The sequence below is a fragment of the Kluyveromyces marxianus genome, chromosome 3 (assembly GCF_001417885.1).
Source record: "Kluyveromyces marxianus DMKU3-1042 DNA, complete genome, chromosome 3".
NCBI lineage: Eukaryota > Fungi > Ascomycota > Saccharomycetes > Saccharomycetales > Saccharomycetaceae > Kluyveromyces > Kluyveromyces marxianus.
Window position 1 is genome coordinate 440,813 of NC_036027.1, and position 19,402 is coordinate 460,214.

The 19,402-nt window shown below is 38.1% G+C and overlaps 9 protein-coding genes and 1 non-coding gene across 10 annotated transcripts; 6 read left to right on the forward strand and 4 right to left on the reverse strand.

Moving 5' to 3' along the window:
- Positions 1–292: 292 nt before the first annotated feature.
- PBP1 (Pbp1p) lies at positions 293–2,533 on the forward strand (the record flags this gene model as incomplete). Its single annotated transcript, XM_022818702.1, has 1 exon — positions 293–2,533. One exon carries the CDS (start codon positions 293–295, stop codon positions 2,531–2,533), a length of 2,241 nt encoding a protein of 746 aa, XP_022675342.1.
- Positions 2,534–2,981: 448 nt separating this feature from the next.
- Positions 2,982–4,568, forward strand: RRN7 (Rrn7p; the record flags this gene model as incomplete). Its single annotated transcript, XM_022818703.1, has 1 exon — positions 2,982–4,568. The coding sequence occupies one exon, from the start codon at positions 2,982–2,984 to the stop codon at positions 4,566–4,568; it is 1,587 nt and encodes a 528-aa protein (XP_022675343.1).
- Positions 4,569–5,024: 456 nt separating this feature from the next.
- ATF2 (alcohol O-acetyltransferase) lies at positions 5,025–6,572 on the forward strand (the record flags this gene model as incomplete). Its single annotated transcript, XM_022818704.1, has 1 exon — positions 5,025–6,572. The coding sequence occupies one exon, from the start codon at positions 5,025–5,027 to the stop codon at positions 6,570–6,572; it is 1,548 nt and encodes a 515-aa protein (XP_022675344.1).
- A 747-nt stretch (positions 6,573–7,319) lies between these two features.
- On the forward strand, positions 7,320–8,822 carry ERG1 (squalene monooxygenase; the record flags this gene model as incomplete). The annotated part of the gene is made up of 1 exon (XM_022818705.1): positions 7,320–8,822. One exon carries the CDS (start codon positions 7,320–7,322, stop codon positions 8,820–8,822), a length of 1,503 nt encoding a protein of 500 aa, XP_022675345.1.
- Positions 8,823–9,336: 514 nt separating this feature from the next.
- CBP4 (Cbp4p) lies at positions 9,337–9,771 on the forward strand (the record flags this gene model as incomplete). The annotated part of the gene is made up of 1 exon (XM_022818706.1): positions 9,337–9,771. One exon carries the CDS (start codon positions 9,337–9,339, stop codon positions 9,769–9,771), a length of 435 nt encoding a protein of 144 aa, XP_022675346.1.
- A 104-nt stretch (positions 9,772–9,875) lies between these two features.
- APS3 (Aps3p) lies at positions 9,876–10,519 on the reverse strand (the record flags this gene model as incomplete). Its single annotated transcript, XM_022818708.1, has 2 exons — positions 9,876–10,417; positions 10,498–10,519. The coding sequence occupies 2 exons, from the start codon at positions 10,517–10,519 to the stop codon at positions 9,876–9,878; spliced, it is 564 nt and encodes a 187-aa protein (XP_022675347.1).
- A 360-nt stretch (positions 10,520–10,879) lies between these two features.
- On the reverse strand, positions 10,880–10,950 carry KLMA_R307. The gene has a single exon. It is a non-coding gene; the product is annotated as a tRNA-Gly (tRNA).
- A 413-nt stretch (positions 10,951–11,363) lies between these two features.
- TIM13 (protein translocase subunit TIM13) lies at positions 11,364–11,669 on the forward strand (the record flags this gene model as incomplete). The annotated part of the gene is made up of 1 exon (XM_022818709.1): positions 11,364–11,669. One exon carries the CDS (start codon positions 11,364–11,366, stop codon positions 11,667–11,669), a length of 306 nt encoding a protein of 101 aa, XP_022675348.1.
- Positions 11,670–12,335: 666 nt separating this feature from the next.
- On the reverse strand, positions 12,336–12,665 carry QCR9 (ubiquinol--cytochrome-c reductase subunit 9; the record flags this gene model as incomplete). Its single annotated transcript, XM_022818710.1, has 1 exon — positions 12,336–12,665. One exon carries the CDS (start codon positions 12,663–12,665, stop codon positions 12,336–12,338), a length of 330 nt encoding a protein of 109 aa, XP_022675349.1.
- Positions 12,666–13,348: 683 nt separating this feature from the next.
- UBR1 (E3 ubiquitin-protein ligase UBR1) lies at positions 13,349–19,237 on the reverse strand (the record flags this gene model as incomplete). The annotated part of the gene is made up of 1 exon (XM_022818711.1): positions 13,349–19,237. One exon carries the CDS (start codon positions 19,235–19,237, stop codon positions 13,349–13,351), a length of 5,889 nt encoding a protein of 1,962 aa, XP_022675350.1.
- Positions 19,238–19,402: the final 165 nt, after the last annotated feature.

The window sequence follows — 19,402 nt, forward strand, 5'->3', positions numbered from 1 at the left end:
GAAGTGGCTGAGATAGGTAAAAATACACATCAATTCATCATTACTGAACATATTTTAACCTTTCCAGCAAAGAGTTCATTATTTATACCCCTCCAAGCTTCTGACGCCCCAGAATATCTTGTACCTCTTGTAAATATTTGGAAATCCTTGTTTTGGAAGTCTAAAGTAAAATTCATAACAAAAAAAAAAAGGCTTCCATTCCAGTCTGCATAAAGACAGTATCAGGATTTTAAGTTGAGAGGGAAGAACTTGAGCTTACAAGAGGCTTCTTGTATCAAGGTTGCTGGGGCGAATGAGGGGATCATCGAAAAAAAGTTCTGCTTCGGGGAATCCTGGGAATTCTGGGAATTCACGAGGCAATGCTGGGTCAAATGGAGCAACAAGTGCATTTTACGAGAATGAATCAGTGAAACAAAACTTCGAAGAAAGGATGGATTACTTGTTGGTGAATAGTATTGGATCACAAGCTGTGGTTACCGTTCCTTCTGGAGTGAAATATGAAGGTATTTTGGCGGCATGTAATCCTCATTCTTCTTCAAATGGAATTGATGTTGTATTGAAATATCCTAAGGTATTTGACAAGGGCCTAAGTTCATCAGGTATTAGTGCTTTGTCTGCAGAATTGAGTGACACGTTGACGATTAAGGCTGATGATGTTTCCGAGATTGAATTACGGGATATCACTTTTAATTCAGATGAAAAAGCGGAGCATGAGACAAAGTCAAAACCGGAAGCTAACATTAATAAGGCTAAGGAGGCGGACAGTACTGCCACTGCTACTGCTGTTCCAAAGGAAACTGATAAACAACCAAAGAAGGAGTTCAAAACCGATACTGCGATATCTGGTGCTTCAAAAGAACTGAAGGAGCGTGAATTGCAAAAATGGAGTCCTGATGATGAAACAGCTTTCCCCTTGAACAATACTTCTCTTGAAGATGACGACGGAACATGGGATCAATTTGCCGTTAATGAAAAGAAGTTTGGTATTAAGCCAACTTTTGATGAACATTTCTATACTACAAGAATTAACAAGGATGACCCTGAGTATCAGAAGAAATTAAAGGAAGCAGAAAAAATTGCTAAGGAGATTGAATCGCAAGGTGCTAGTGGAAACATTCATATCGATGAAGATCGTAACGTCGTTACCTATGATGATTCTGGTTTAGATGAGGAAGATAAATACTCTGGTGTTGATCGTAGAGGTGATGAATTACTTGCTCAGTTGAAGCTAAACTCTAAACCAGAAGCTAAACCAGTTAAGTACGTTCCACCTTCTTTGAGAAGTCAACCACATCATGCAGACCCTGCTATTTTGTCAACCACGGGAAAGACGAACACAGGAAAGTCCACTAAATCGTCTAGAACTGAGATTGCTGACTTGAAGAGCTTTTCAGAGAAGTTCAAAATTCCTTACGATATGCCGGAGGAAGTCAAGAATATTTTGAAGAAAAAAGAGCCTGTCTCTAAGGAAAAAGACGCTTCTCAGAAACCTCAACCGGAATCTCAAAAGCCTGCAGCAAATAAATCTCAGTCATCATCACCACCGCCATCTACGAACTCTAATATATCTACCGTTACATCTAGTCCTTCTCCTGTTCAATCCCAAAAGGGTACAAGCTCTTTGAAAGCAAATCCCTCATTGCCACCAAAACCATCTTCTCAACCACCAAGTACTCCAACTCTATCCAGTGCTAGTGGTAATAAGAGCTCTAATAGATCATCAAAGTCCGGTACACCGGCTTTGGCAAAGATTGAAATGAGAAGAGGTTCGCATAATAAATTTAGCAACGGCGGAAAGACCCCTCTTTCATCTCCATCTATTTCGAGGGCAGAGACCTTTAGCAGAAGACGCCAACGTAATTTCTTTGAAGATGGTAAACCTAAATGTTTGAAGAAAGACTTCTCTAGGAACTTCAATATGTTTTTGAAGTCTAAAGAGACGTATGATGCTAAGGTCAAGGCTTCGGAGAAGAAAAATATTGAACAATTTTTCATAGAGAAACCATACTTTACCTCGCCAACATGGATTAGTACAGTTGATCAGTCTTACAAGACTCTGTTCCCTGATGAGCGTACTGCAATTCAAAGAACACAAATGAGATTACAACAACGTAGTATCAATATGATGGCGCAAGGTATGGGTGGGGGTCCAGGAGTTATCCCTATGGTAATGCCTGTTGGGGTCCCACCTGGGGCTCCTCCTTTCATGGGCGGTCATCCTAGTGCTGCAGGTGGTTCTCACGGTATGTTTATGTCCTTCCAACCACAACCAATGTTTTATCCTCCAATGGGAGGTCAGATGATGCCAATGATGAACGCTAGAAATGATACTAGAGGTGGATCAGGATCTAACAGTCAGTCGTCTTCCCCACCGGCAACACCTGCGTTTATGAACGGTGTTCCCATGAATGTTCCATATGGATACCCAATGAGATATCAAGCAATGGGGGCACCTCCGCCTCAGCAACACCAACAAAAACAATTCCATCAGAATCATGGTAGAAATTACAGACAGCACAACGATAGCCGCTAGATTTAGTCTGAAAAATTCTGTAGGCATATGACTACCTGTTATCTGTGATTTCAGTAAAGTAAAAATTCTGTCTTTGTATTAAATCTGTGCTTACTTTCTATTATACTTAAATAGATGTAATGTCCAGTATGTACCATACAAGTCAGTAACAAAAAATTTTTTAAGGAATAAAACAAACGGAATAGTCTCGCATTAAACCTGGGGTACAGTTGTACATACCGGTTTCGTTTATTTCTCGTTTCTAGCCCATTTATTGTCAAATTGTTTAACATCATCACTTTCATATTAGTTAATATCTTACATCAAAAAGTAAATACAAAAAGATTGGCATTGGAAAAGCTCATCACATCCTTCCACCAAAAATAAAAATGATTCAAACAAAACAACAGAACAAACGTTAGTACAAAGTATATCAGGTGATCAAAAGTAACCACACTTAGGTTACTTAATGTCAACTTATATCAAAGGTCCAATATGCGGTGTTGATAATTGTAGAAGCAGATTATGGCGTATAATTAATGGTAGAAGAACATGTCAGTATGGACATGTTATGGAAGGTGATGTGGAGTTCAACGACGATGAGGACGATATCAACGCTATGGGTGTAGTGACCAGAAGATTGAATCTAACCACCAATGCGACTGGTAATTTTCAGTCTAGTTTTAGCATTTCACAATCACAAAGGTCTGCCTTAGAGGCTAATAAGACGGAAAAGACATACGGCAGAGAGGGGCAGGTACTCTTCATCAAAAGTTTTCAGTACATCTTGAAGCGTCAAACTGACTGGTTAATCAGTCATGAAAGCTTTCCTGACTCATACTCTGATTTGGTGAAACTTATATGGGCTATGCATTTGGAGCATGCTGACTCTATCTTATATCCACATGATAGTGGTGCAGATTCTAGCAGGAATCCTAACGCTGGGCTTAATCATACAGACAGCCAATATAGTAGTGGAGGGCGCAGAGAAAATGGTGTAAATAAGCTAAAGCTATCGATGGTATCTACCATATCAATTCATTATCTAGCGTGTTTGCATCTAGGCTTGCCGGTTTTTTCAAATGATATACTACGATGGATATGCGTAGACGGATTACCATACTTCAGGTCACATCATTTGCTTCCGAAGGAGTGGCAAGAAAGGCTTCCTAACTATTATTTACAAATACTCGATGGTGGGAAACCACCTCACGAGATGCAGCTTCAGCATAAAATTGCCCAGTGTGCCGAATTAATAGAATTCAAAACGCATTTCCGGTATACATTGACTGCTCCAGTGTTACTTCTAAAGCTTACATTACTAGAGAGAATACCCGGTGAGTTTTACTTCTTCGCGAGAGAACTGTTGAGACTTGTAAATGACACAGAAGAATTGCCAATATTAACGTACGAGGATAACCATTACAGGAAGCCGCATCAGTATCCAGAAATCGGGATCTGTGCCGCCTTTATTGCTTGCATAAAGATAAAACTACTACAAGATGAACAATTACCGAACGCTAAATATAATTCCAAATTTGCGGAAACATGGCTTCGCATGTCAAAGCTGGTCGAAGACGATCCAAGAGAAAAATTCTCTAAAGCGAACCTGATACTTAAAATGACATACAAACCTGCCACAGCTTTGCTGGAGGAACCACAAGAACAGCTATCAAGCATTGCCACTGAGGCATACCTAGACTGGATTGAAAAGAATTTACTTCCAACGGAACAATCCCACCTAGAATCTACACAAACTCTAGATGATAAAATTGCAAAACGGAAATTACACAACATTGTACCATTAAAAAAACCGTCATCGTCTGAAAATATTTCACCAACTTTTTCATCGACACTAATAGACGATATCCAGTCACGGTTCTTAGAGTTCTCATCTCTCTATGATCAAAATACTGGTGACAATACCACATCCGTTCATCGCATGGTCGATACACTTATTGAACATATCTCTCTAAGTTTCGGCCTCAGTAGTGACCAATTGAGAGAAGCGATAGAGCACGTGATTAATACCGCATGTTCGTCGTTAGACGCATGAAAATGTAACCTCCTGCAAAAAAAATCTCAGTCTTCTTATCCGTTCTGCATCGGATATTGCAATTTATGTTTTTCGTTTAGCTCATCGCAGGAAAAATGATCTCCGCCAAAATGATAGAAAATTATATATATAAATGTCTAAGTCGGAATATAAACGAGGAAGTACAGGCTAAAAACCTTTCGAGCAATGCGGTAAAATGCAACGTTGTATCAGTAGTTAAAAAAAAATGATATTTTTGTCTTACATTCAGTTACTTAGATACCAGATACTGTGGAGATACTTTGTTGTTATGGAAGTCTGTTAAATTCTCCAGATTTATTTATTATTTTTTGCCTGTCTTCTCAGAACCCTTGTAAGAGTAATCATTCCTGCAAGCATAGGCACAGTATAAAGATTCGAGAAGCCAATTCTCAGGACTTAAAGAAGTAACTGTACGATTAATTTATTGCCAATTCAATGATGAAATTACAGAAAATGTCAGCTCTGAAATTGGAGCGTGGGCATGCTCGTCGTGCTGGCTTAGTGGAGGAAGTCATGTTGATCCAGTATCGTCAGAAAGTGTACGCCAATTTCGCTATGTATGGCGAGCTGAGACAGGGTTTCACTAAGGTGCAGATAAGTCACGCCTTGAGAAATATGTTCTTGAAGTATCCTATACTTGCTACAACGGTGATTCCGGATCGTTTAAAGGTACCCGATGATGCATATTATAGAACAGATGAGTACTACAATAAACCCGGGGTGGCCGAAGACTATATCAGCGTTCTTGATAAGATCAAATATGAAGATGTAATAATGAATTTACAAAGTGAACACAGTTCATATGTCAATAAAATTTTAAGTCAGTGGGCTCTGGATGGCTGTAGATTTAGCGGTAAGCTTTGCACTTTAATTGATAGGTACAGGTTTCCATATTGGGATCCAACAAAGCCCCAGTTCAGACTGATTCTATTGCCTACATCTGAAACCAACCACGAGAAAAAACATGTCCTGTTCGTGTCGAACCATGTGGTGAGCGATGGGACATCAGGTGCCAATTTTCTACAAGATCTTTCAACTGAACTTGGTCAACTTAAGGACCCACTTGAATCCATTGACACTCTGTTCAATTACGAGGACGACTATGAATCTTTACCAAAGCTTCCGGATCCAATTGAGAAGAGAGTTTCTTATGCGGTTACTATGAAATTTATACCTCCCACAGTCTTACGCCAGTTGGCGAAAAGATTCCTCGCCAAAAAGTGGGATGAGCCAATCACTGTCCCTATTGATGAATCTCCATCTGCGCATCTAGCCCATGTCATTAGACTCGATGCAGCCACCATGCAGAAATTGAGAATGAGAGTAAAGGAAAAACTCCATGGTAAGGCCACATTGACCCCATTTTTGCAAACATGTTGGTTTGTCAGTTGTTATCAGGCTGGTTTATTCGAAAACCTGAAATGGAACGAGTACTTCACCAATATTGTGCTTCCACTTAATAGCAGACAGTTTCTTCCTGATGATCCCGAAGTAAGAAACCAATTCAAATACGGGACTAACGTTGGTGGCTCTGACTATTACCATCTAATCTCTTCCTTTAACGTAAAAGACAGTAAGCAGTTCTGGGATTTGACTAACTACTACCAGGAATGTTACGCATACGACAGAAAGGAAAAAGCAGGCCTTCAAAGCTTTGGATTGTTAATATCAGATTTCGTGACGAAGTCCAAAAACATTGAGAAGTTGTATGTGGATGACATGCAAGGCCAAAAAAGAGGATTCACTTTATTCAGTAATATTGGTTACTTCCCACAGAAATCCCAAGAAACGAACCCGTACCAACTACAAGATATTGGTTTCACTCAAACTGGGACAGAGATGCCGTACGTATTTTGCTTGAACTGTGTTTCTACTGACATAAACGGTATGTCCTTCACAGTCACATGTGCCGAAAAGGCAATTCCTGAAACTCAATGGCATAAGCTATTGGAAATATTTGAAAACAACTTGACTACATTATAAGATCAATCTATGGACAATACTCTTAACTAAACCTCTGTAGTAAATATTCATATGTAAACTATGTTATACAAAAACGCACACACATATACATACATTAAGAAGGAACGACGTACGGGTTTCGTACAAACAAGGCTGAACCCTAAGTTGCAACACACAATTGGTAAAGTTTTTCATTATCGAGTGGGGCTGTGACACATACTCTTTCTAGTGCCAAACGAGACGCCGTTCATGGACCCATCCGTTCAAATAAACGTTTATCCTATCTGGGCTCATCGCATGCCTTTTTCGGCTCTCGTTCTCGTTTAGCGGAATCTGCGTATCGGGAACTCGTCGTAAAAGGTCTTTCAAAAAGAAAAACTTGTGAAGCGTCAAAAGAATAAGACCACCACAGTATCTACACAGAAGAAGAGCTTTGTAGAGACATGTAGCGGTACGTATACGATCTTCAAAGTAAGTGAATCGGTTGTTTAGTTGCCCTTTCGTTCCTAAGAAACAATTATAGTTTCTAGAGTGGTGTTCTAGCGTAATTTTTGGGTTAAGTTGTTTAAACAGGAACCGAAGCAAGATCAGCTGTTACAGATAGTATAAATATAGGAGATCTGTGTCAAACATTGAGTTGTATTTTTCGAGAATTGAGTCTCGGTAGCCATTCAATCACAGTTCATAAATCATTCGTTAGCCGTTGGAGCATCGCAAAGTAGTAGCGAAAGTTAGCGGAAATAAGTTAGAGTTTTTTAACAATCAGAGATGAGCAGCGCTACTGATAAAAAAGTTGTGCCACAAGAGCTATTGAACGCTGATGCCAGTGTAGTTTACGATGCAATCATCGTTGGTTGCGGTGTTGTCGGGCCATGTATCGCAACTGGTCTTGCAAGAAAGGGCAAGAAGGTTTTAATTGTGGAAAGAGATTGGACAATGCCAGACCGTATCGTTGGTGAATTGATGCAGCCAGGTGGTCTAAGAGCTTTAAGAAGTCTTGGTATGATTCAGGCTATTAACAACATTGATGCAATTCCAGTGACAGGGTATTCTGTGTTCTACAATGGTAAAGAAGTATCCATTCCATATCCATTCAAGGCTGATGTTGCGCCAGTTGAAAAAATTCCAGATCTAGTATTCGACGGTAATGACAAAGTTTTAGAAGATAACACAATTCATATCAAGGAATTCGAAGATGGCGAACGTGAGAGAGGTGTCGCATTTACCCATGGTAGATTCTTGCAAAATCTAAGAGACATGGTTTCCAAAGAAAAGAACGTTACTCGTTTGCAAGGTAACGTCATTGAAATTCTAAAGAACAAAGAAAATGAAGTTGTCGGTGCAAAGGTAGATATTCCAGGTCGTGGAAAGGAAGAATTCAAGGCTTACTTGACCTTTGTTTGTGACGGTATCTTCTCGCACTTCAGAAAAGAGCTTGCCGCAGATCATATTCCAACTGTCGGTTCTTCATTTGTGGGAATGTCTTTGTTCAATGCTGACGTTCCAGCTAAGAACCACGGTCATGTCATTCTTGGAACTAACCACATGCCAGTTTTGGTTTATCAAATTTCGCCTGAAGAAACTAGAATTCTCTGTGCGTACAACTCACCAAAGTTGCCCAAAGATATAAAACCCTGGTTAAAGAGTGACGTCAGACCAAATCTACCAAAATCTCTATTACCATCATTCGACAAAGCGGTTGAGGATGGTAAATACAGATCTATGCCTAACTCTTACTTACCAGCTAAGCAAAACACTATTACAGGTTTGTGTGTTATTGGAGATGCTTTGAATATGAGACATCCTTTGACTGGTGGTGGTATGGCTGTTGGCCTCAATGATGTAGCACTCCTCATAAAAACAATTGGAAATTTGGACTTTTCTGACAGAGAAACCGTATTGGATGAATTGCTAGAATACCATTATGAGAGAAAATCATACGACAGTGTTATTAATGTGTTGTCTATTGCCCTATTCTCTTTGTTCGCTGCAGAAAACAAGAACTTACAAGTGCTACAAAGGGGTTGTTTCAAGTACTTCGAGAGAGGTGGTGATTGTGTTAATATTCCTGTTAGTTTCCTAGCCGGTGTGATGCCAAAACCATTCTTGTTGACTAAGGTTTTCTTCGCGGTTGCACTATACTCTATTTATGTCAACTTCCAAGATAGAGGGATTGTGGGTTTCCCACTTGCAGTTATAGAGGCAATTTCCATCTTGATAACGGCTGCCAGAGTATTCACACCTTATCTATTCAGGGAATTGACTGGTTGAAGAACGCTAGTCTAAATATGTTTATGAGATGAAGATAGAAAAAATTGTAGATGAACATGAAGAAGTGAATTGGAATGAACAATTGAATGTAGCATTTTACCTTCCACAGAAGCAGTAGTTTTTTCAGGAATTTGATTATAATTATCTGCGCGGAAGACGTAGATGATCTTTAATTTTAATTCTATTGATATTTATATAATCGTAAGAGGTAAAAATAAATAATAATGCTAATATTAATTACTTTGTATTGATAAGTTTGAGCTGGTTGTCAATCATATATACTGACACTACAGACCTTGATGATTTTGATAATTATGTTACCCGGATTTATCGATACATTTCTGCAAACGCATTAGACATAGGACTTGAAGCAGAATAACGGATGTAAGCAATATCACAAACGATAATCTGAATATATATATATAACCTGCTTAAGGAGATTTCTCTTCACCTCACACCTTAAGTACTGTAGTTGTTCTACTTCTTTTGACACTACGTCACCCAGAGAATCAATATGTCGTCGTCAGGATTTTTACGTTGGGGTAAAGTTTTCGCAGCTGGAGGTAGCATTGTGTTGGCTGGTGTACTTCTATTCAAGTACACTACACCAACAGATGAGCAGCTCATTCAGGCTTTGTCTCCGGAATTAAGGTTGCAATATGAGAGAGAAAGAAATCTCCGTCAGGCAGAACAACAAGAGTTGATGAAGATCGTACAGCAGACAATGAAGAGTAATGATCCGATTTGGAAAAGTGGGTCTGTTGAAAATCCATGGGAGAAGGATAATGGATCTAGAGCTACTAAGGATCAGTTCCAAAGAATGAAGGCTGATCAAGTGCAGAAAGAAGAGTTGGAGAGAATTAGGCAGGAACTTGGTAAGATTAGAACGGAAAGTCTGAACGAAACCGACAAAATAGTTTCGAAGAAAAGTTGGTGGAGTTTGTGGTAACTTTAAGAACACACTTTGCATCATTTACATGTAAATATACACATATAATTATCTATTTATTATTTATTCATTCCCTATTGGTAGTCATAACCCATTTCTTTGATTTATTGAAAAGACCCCCATGTACCGAAATTAGAATAACTGAAAGCTTGTAATGCCTCCGATATTCTGTTACCAGCAAGTTTTGTCAACGAGTTATCAGAGTCATTAGTATTATTTAGCTCATCAACGGCCATCACTATTTTCCTAACATTTGTTTCTATCACCAATCCGCCTTGAATAATCTCCTCTAATACACTTTCCAATGTCTGCCAGTTAAATATCAAATCCAGCTCATTAACTTCTTCAAAACATCTATCAAGGGCTTCCACAAACGTTTGTATCAAATCTAAGATTGCTAATTCAGATTCCTGTTCATCAACTATAAATGTAAAGTATAATGTGGCATAATTCTTGTATATGATTTGAATATCTTCATTATCACCTGAATCCATTAACAACGAAGGAGGAGTAACCAAAAAAGAGGACTGGACCTGACTATTCCGTTGAGAAATGAGTTCATACACTTGACGTACTAGCAAAGTCTGTTTTTCAACATCAACAGGTGTGTAGAACTTTATTAACCTAGGTTGGCATTTTTTGTTAACTGACGTATATTATCACCATCATTAGAGTTAGTAAAACGATGTGTAACCTATAGCGTTGGGTAAAATACTAGTGACATACATATTAGCACCGCATGAATCATGACACAGATAAGTTATGTTTGGCCTTCAATTCTCTTGGGTCAATTGAGCTTATAAGTATATCTACCTTGTCTATCTTATACAATGAAGAATATTTGTTTTCTTTACATATTGAAATAACACTTAGTTTTCAATGCTATAAAGAATATGAATTTCAGTTTTGTTTATCACAATTTGATCCAGAATGATTAGAAGAGAGAGAGGAAGAAACACAAGACACTAAAAATGGGCGTAACGCACACTGAAATAAAAGGTAACATAACCAATGATTGTCAATAAATAGCATAAACGAAATGAGATTATTCCACTGTTTCAAAAAAAAAAAGGGTACCTTGTGTATATTTTAAGGTTAGAAAAAAGTATGCATCGGCCGGGAATCGAACCCGGGGCCCAACGATGGCAACGTTGGATTTTACCACTAAACCACCGATGCTTAGTTTCTATTGATGTTAAATGACTTCTTTGGAAGACATTTACTAGATGGAGAGTAACATGTGATTTAGGTGGTTTATTACTTGAGCTCTGAATATGCACTGGGAGAATATTAGAAGCAATTCTGATCAGCAAGAATCAAAATATAACGAATCGCACTACTTGAAGTTATTTTCTTAAATATCAAATCAATGGGATTGATATTGGTAGTATCACACTTATTGTTTTTCGATTGGTTTATACTTTTCAAGCTTTTTTAGTGAAGTTTCTATATCTCTGAAACCGAAAAATTGATGTTGTCTTCATATCTTAGCAGGAACAGTCATGAATATTAATCGCAAATAAAAGAGAACAAAAGTTGTAGTTGTACGCCTAAAGTGGAAGCAGAAACAACAAATTACATTAAGGACAAACATGGCATTGACTTCTATTTTCGGTGGTAGCTCTTCGTCTGCTCAACCTAAAGCAAACACATCTACAAATGATGTTAAGACTCAACTAAAATCTCAAATCTCTCAAGAGCTTGCTGTTGCAAATGCCACTGAGTTAGTGAACAAGGTCACTGAGAACTGTTTCGAAAAATGTCTAAACGCTCCTTACACTACTACCCAAGATAACTGCGTTGATCAGTGTTTGGCAAAGTACATGAGAAGTTGGAACGCTATTTCAAAGGCTTACATTGCTAGGATCCAACAAGCTTCTGTTAATGGAGAAATCTAATGAAGGACCGTTAAATTTCATTTCCGACTCATACATAATTGCTCAAGCATATACCTGTATATATACATGCTTTTTAGCGTCTTTATAATCTGTTATAAAGCATATCCCAAGCTTTAATTTACTTGTCACACGCATTATGAGTACCAACAACTTATTCTACTGGATGTGCTTTAAATATACACAAGTACACATACTAAACGTTTATATATTGGCAGTTAATTGGTATGTATAAACATGATTGACACATTAAATAGAATCCCAAGAATCAACTCCATTTGTGATTCTAAGAGATTTCTTATTGATTGATAAAAAATAAATAGTAACGGTGAAAGAATGTTAGCCAAATTGTAGGAAAATGAAAGTATCTAACATGTTCCTTTCGCCTTGATTGCCATGATGTGATATTAGTTTCGTGAAAAAAGAATGTTATAATGTCAGTTAAAGAAAAAAACAATACAACAGCTGAATTGCTTCTCTTAAACTGGTAATTTAAGTTGAATACTCTGAACGTGGATAACTCCTAATCATTTAGCGCATCAAAAACCAACGTGTATCATTCGAAAGTAGGTTCATGACAAAATAAATGGAATAGAGAATGAAATTCAGATATGAGATAAGGATGAATTAGAAAAGGTCAGTAAGGGCGTACGAAAATCATAACCTGATTTATTCGTCATCATCTTCTTCATCACCGTTCATAATTCTACCCTTGATGTCCTTCCACAACTTACCCTTGTTGTGGTTTTCGTACCAAGCAGTGATACCAGAGTCAAATGCAACTTGGAAAAGGAAGGTAGAAGCAAAGACGGTACCGACGAAGACGGAGTTTCTCTTGAAGATAGTGTTGTAAAGAGTAGAGGAGAAAGACTGTAAAAATATTTTATTGTTAGTAAATTCGTTCAATTTCAATGCACGGGATCTCAAACAATCGAGACTCAAAGGGGATTTGTCCATCTGGAAAGTTCCTAAAACGCTTGTCTTATGTATACCAGACATAGTAATGAGACCTAATACTGCTGCAATACCGTTATGGAGATATCGGATATTTCGAGCCTTAATCGATAGAACAACATACGCTATTGTTCATATCTCTCAATAGATCATAAAAACCAACTACTGCAGTCAATAGCATAAGAAAAGAATTTGTTGTAATACCATAATATAACAATATCTTAATACATCCTTTTAATATCTTTTCATCCAAATGATACAATTCTCGCGAAATCACCCCTGAATTAGACTATCCAAACCGCTTGAAAGGTTTCCATTAAAACAAATATCCCATGTGTGTTATTATGATGCACATACCATTTCGTAGACGTGAGTTCTGGTTACTTTAGTCGTTGTTTGCAACTCTGTAACTATTGTTGATAGTGCATGCAGTAGTGATAAATCACTTTTAGTTTGAACATGAATTTTATCAAAAACTTGTAAAAAATATCGGTCCAAAAATATAATTGGGTCGTAATTAGTGACATCACGTGATACATTTTTTTACAAAAGCATATTGAGGGCCTGTGTTGATGAAGGTTGGCGAGGGAGAGAGGGTGAGAGAGTGAGAGAGGTATAGAAAGCACTGAACGTATTAAACAAAGTAGTAATGTTTATATTTGATTATCAACATATATAGAAAATCAGGCTACTAAAACTATGTAAAAAAGCTTTGCTTTATAAGACGATCATTCCACTTGATTAATATCGTCTGCTGCGTCGTGGAAATTCGTGTCTTCGTCAGCGGAGCTGTATTCGGTTTCTTGTTCCTCCAAACCGTCGTCTTGCTCATCATCATCATCATCGTCATCATCATCCTCTTCACTATGATGTGTATCTTCTCCTCCATCCGTGTGACCTTCATTATCAGGATCGTCTCTATTTCTGTTTCTTCTCCTAAACAGTCCGTTCATAACGTTTCCTTGTAGTTGTTGGATGATATCTTCAGTGGTTGGAATTTCACCATCTACTCCATCACCAGCACCTCCTCTTAAATTTGCTACAAATTCGAAAAAGTCATGTATGTCGCCCCGTTCCGTAGGCAACCTTAAAGGCATTTCTCCGCCAAATGGTCCTCCATTGATACGAAGCTCAATTTCAGGTTCTCTAAATCTGAGTTCTGGAGCCTCTTCATCAATGAGATCTTCATCGTTAAACAGCTCTTCATCGCTACTATCACCTCCTGCATTAAATGCTGCTCCGGGCCTCCAGAACATATTCCTCGTAAACGCACGATTGTTAGCCATGGCAACTCTGAATTCGTCACCCATTACTCTGCTAATATAACCTGGAATTCCGTTAGATATCCATAGCCTTGTTAAGTGTTCATACCTTGCCAAATTTAATACCGTCAAATCACCACGTTCTATAGCATTCCTACCTGATTCACCATGTGCGTTCAAGTATGGTGCAGAAATATTCACCGTACAGTTTGGTTTACTCAAGTAAAGACATACTTGACTGATATTAGGTATCAAAAATAGTCCGCTTGGCCCATGAGAACAACGCTCCATATGTTTCTGCATTTCCAAACCATCAGTACGAGCGTGTATTTTAACTCCACATATTAAACAAATCTTGTAATCCAACCTGTTTACAGTGTTCCGGAGCTTTTGGTCGTTCTCTTCACGTAATAAAACATTCATATTATTGGTCACATATGTGTTCAAATGAGTGGCCAAATCTGCCAATTTAGTGATGTTGCAGTATTCATGAGGGATGTTAACCAAAAAGCGCCCATCCTCTGGTGGTTCCAATGAATCTCTTAGAAGGTCATCAAAGCCGACACCTAAAAGAGATTTTATAAGTTTTAAAAAGTGTTCCTCCTTGTTTCCAGCAACAGAATCTCTCACAATATTGACACCATCAATGTTGATATCATCTTCTCCACTTAAGAATATATTCAATACTCTTAGAAGAATTAATGATCTTCGTAAGGTTGGTACTAGATCTGATACCAAGAAAGTGTAGTATAGATCAAGTGTATGTTTATCAATATCAGAGCCAGATAAAAGTCCTGAACCTAGGATCATTTCCTTCAAAGGCTCCAAGAATGGGCTGGAGTCAAAACAAGTCTGGGCTTGTAACTCCTGCTCATGCTTTTTAAAGAAATCAACGAAAGATATCGTAGAACCTTTGACCCGCGCCTTCATGACGTTCATTAGGCAACCTCTCAATGGTTGTTTACTTCTCAATGCTCTTTCAACGATATAGAAGAATGATAACGTTGGAAGGTTGCTATTTTCGACCTCCTTATGGAATTTTTCAACAATTTCCTCCGTGTCCTCTGTAAACCGGGCATAAACTGACAGAGATTTAAGTATATTGTACAACGTCTTGAATTTCTGCTCCTCACCCACAACTAATGTTCCAAATGGATCTTTTGATAGTCTAGATAGCATTTCTAACATGCAAATGTTGTTACAGAATTGGAGTGAAAGAGTCAAAAATCTGTCTTGAATCCAAAAAGGCGCGTTACGGTTAGACCTAGAGTTTTGAGTAGAGTCCTTGAGTGCTATAACAATACTTTCAACGCTCTTGTCCAATTCTGGAACAGCATCTGCAAAAATCTGAAGAAGTGGTTCTTCAATTCCTTCGAGGAACTTCCGTTTCAACAAAGATCCTCCTGCTTCAATATTCATAGTATCAACAGGGATGACTGAATTACAATACGTTTGACACAAAGGACAGATAAATAGATCAGTGCTGTAACGTTTTTTGTCAATGTAGTGTTTGAAGCATCTGTAATGTACGGTATGATTACAAGACACCATTAGTTTTCTGGTATTTTCTGACATGATTTGCTTAGAATCGTGTTCCTTTTTCTTGTAGAATAATTCTGTATTATAAGTACCCAAGTGTTCTGAGTTATCAAATCCATTCCATGGCTTGTACATTTCCAAAGGATTAGGTTCGGAGTTCAAAAAGATAGGCGAATAACTTTGATAAACTGGGATTACAAAGAAATCATCTGATACATCACCATGACATAATGAACATTGGAACTCATGTGTACAAGTGGCTAGATTTGTTTCAGAATCCATATCAACATCCTCATCATTATCAGCATACTCTACATGCTTATCCATGAATTTTTGTTGTTGTCTCGAAAATCTGTTCATAATTTGCTGTTGACGTTCTTTTGCCAGTCTTCTTCTGCGTTCTTGCTCCGTTTCTTCAAAGTTTATACCTTGGTTTGCTTTCCTTGTCTTATAATCTGCAATATATTTCGTACCAAAACATTCAGCTAAAGATTCCAAGATTGCGGTTGGTCTCTTCATAATCATATTCTCAAGAAGGTAGTCAGCAGTAGCCACAACATTTTCAGAGAAGGATCCACCTTCAGAATCAACGATACTCAAAAGAAGATCACAAATTGGTTTGTTTATGTATGTTTCAGGAAGCGAGTTTTTACCATTAACCATTTCATCATCTTTGAAAATGGCATGAATTAGATGAAGCAACTCATATGTGAAAGAGAGGCCTGGATCAGATACCGCCAATTTTAAAAGTTTGTAAATGAGCTTCGCAAAGACATTTGTTCTAGTAAAGTTACCCAAATCGCGAATACGATCATCTAACTCGTCAAGTCCAAGTAGTTGAGGTTTAACAACCATTTTTGCCCGCTTTTCTTTATTATCAGTGAGATGAGATTCGACTATCGTAGCACTGTGTTCAAAGTCATTGCCCATATTGAGGAGCCTTAAAGTATCAATACTCTTGTAAAGTTCCTTCTTTAATTTGAAAACACCGTTATCCTCCAATCCTTTTGGCTCAATATATGTTGCAACCTCTTCCAACGCCATATCAAATTGAGAAACACTCTCCGTGAGATAATCTGGTATATCGTTTAACAAGTCAGTATAAGATAAAGGTTCAGCGTATAACTTGTAGATAATAGCATTTTTGATATTGTACAATTGTCTCTCTTCTAGTGAGTCGAACTTCTTATAGAAATCTCTTTCGACTAGCACCTGATATAGGAATGCGATAAACTGTTGAATAATAGAAGGAAACTTGTCTTCGTAAACGGTATTTGTAGAAGATACACTTCCATCAAACCATTCCAATAATTCCCAACGATCCAACATGTTATAAATAACTCTCTGAATGTCATCGTTTTCGACCAAAAATGCTAACTGATTTAATTGAATGTCTCTACTGTAGGAACTCATTTCTGGATTGTTCTTATAGTATGCAGACTGATGAAGAACAGACATACCATTCCGGACCCAAAATCCAATATCTATTTGTGAGCACAATACAACTGATCTCAATGCAAAGTCTGATATCACAAGATAATCTTTTGATTGCGATAGTACACGAATGGATACTTCCAATGGGACATGTTGAACTAGGAATGAAAATAGGGTATGAACAGGATTCATGAAGGATACTCTTTCCTTACTAATTTGGAACTTGATTATCTCAAAGTCTTTGTATATTTTATAAGGCAAATTCCTATGTCCGAGGAAGGAATCCAATAGGTTTATAGCACCAATTAGAAGTTGCTCATCGATGAGATCTTTTGATTGTTGTAACACTTTGTCAAATGTTTGAATGATACTGTAAATTGAAGTTGTGTATTCCAAATAAGGTATGAAATGTTGATCCTCTCTTAAGACATGATCACCTTCCTTACGTTTAATTTTCCAAGCACCGTTGAAAAGTTTACAAAGGGTTACAATCATAATGAACTCTTCGGGTTTCAACAAAAGGTTAGGATTTGTTATTTTACTGAGTAGAGTTTCCACAGCATATAGACCCTGCTTGAACGAGATACTATAACTTTTGGAAGGATTACTTCTTTGGACACGTTGCCATACTAAAGTGCCCTCATCCATAGTCGAAAAGTCAACAAATACATCAATCACCGACCATATCACATATTTAAAGTGTCCACTTTCAAATATATTATTAGCAGTTGTTGGACATGTGAATAATTGAACAACACTTTCTCTTAAAGAGGTTAGTTGTGGCTCTCGGTCCATATATGTAACACTTCTTGTCATGTGTGGGAAAATCTCAACAAGTTGGTCGCTGAACATTGGCTTGAAAACCGAACTTGAAGCTAATGTTGGAATAATCAAATCTTGAACAATTTTTCTAAGCTTCTTCCAATATCTATTTTCTAGGAACAAGATGTACTGTAGTCTGGAATTAGCATATTCATGGTTGTCTTCTGCTATAACTTTGTTCAAAACAGGAGAAATAGTATTCATGTCAGAAGGGTCAAGGGATTTGTGTCTACCTAACGGGATTTTCACTCCTTCACCCAATACGGAATGGTCTGCGTATAAATATGTGTCGTCTGCCATATAACTATCAGAAAAGTAATCTCTAATGACCGGTGTCATATCGACAGATCTATAAAGAGGGTCATACTGAGAGCACAACACTCTTCCAATTGCATCTCTGAAAAGGCTTTGGAAAGTTGAATTTGGAATATTCAAACAGTCATTGATCCACATTATGCAGTATTTGGATGCTTCTTGATGCACGTAGTCGTTCCACTGTGTGAGGGTACAACTTATTCCATTGCTTTGAATAGAGAAGAAACCTCCGATCAAAGAAGATATGTCAACGCTGCACCTCAATAACGATCTTCCCTCAGAGTCTATCTTTGCTGTCAACAAATCAATATGTTTATTATCGGCACCACCTTGTCTTATAGCTGCGGATGCTTGTGAGTAGTTGTGGAACTCATCGTTGTATATCAATATCGCATAGTCTTTACAAATTGACAACGGATTGAGCGATGGCGAGCTTTCGCGATGCGAAGGGTGTTCCTTATCCACGTACCTGTTTCTATATGCCAATCTGCTCAACAAATCAGCCTGTTCGTTGTACTTCCCATTTTGCACAAAATACCTGAGCTTTGAAAGAAGCGGCTTTTGGATTGTTGGTAATGGCTCAATGTTTTGATTGAAGACGTCTATGAAATGGTCGAATAGTTCTATAAGCACGCTTTCCAAGATCTTAGAAATCCTCCCGTCGCGATCTTCGAAGCCGTCGGTATCAGACTCGCGCCCTTCCTCTGCCTTACAGAACAACGTATGGTTCCACGCTTCTTTATCTCCACAGTCGCAGATACCGTTGTTGAACTCGGTGCAAATTGTCGTATACACATGGTGCCCAGTATGATCCTTGGGATTGAAACAGTTCACACACAATACACACGTATCATCGAAAGAACACTCCTTACATCGATATATCGGCTCGCCTACTTTAAACTTCGCACCACAGATCCTCCCTGCGTGACTAAACTTCGAATGCCCTCCGTTCTCATCGATCCTATACCACGGCTTAGAATTAAGCTTCACCTCCATAGCTTCCTCCACGCTTCTAGGAAAGTCCTCCTTCTGCGTCGCAGTAAACATATGCTCCAAGAGCCTGCCCTGATCGGATATCATATAGTACAAATACCCATATATAAAGCTTTTCAATTCTTTATCCATAACTGCCCTTTCCGCAGAACCCTTTAAATCCGAAAATGCAGGCCTGCAATGGACACTGGCTAACGTGTCCCCGACATGTTGCCGCAAATACGGCTCCACACCAATAGAATCGTTAATCATCCTCTCACTCTCTGTAGAGCGGCCTTTTGCTCCTCAAAACTACTAATTATTCCTTGTTGTTATCAGATTGCTAGATTCGATCCTTATTTGAACCGAATTTCCTCCAAAAAACTAAAACACAAGATTCAAACACCAAATTATTCAAACTCTTGATATCACCAATGT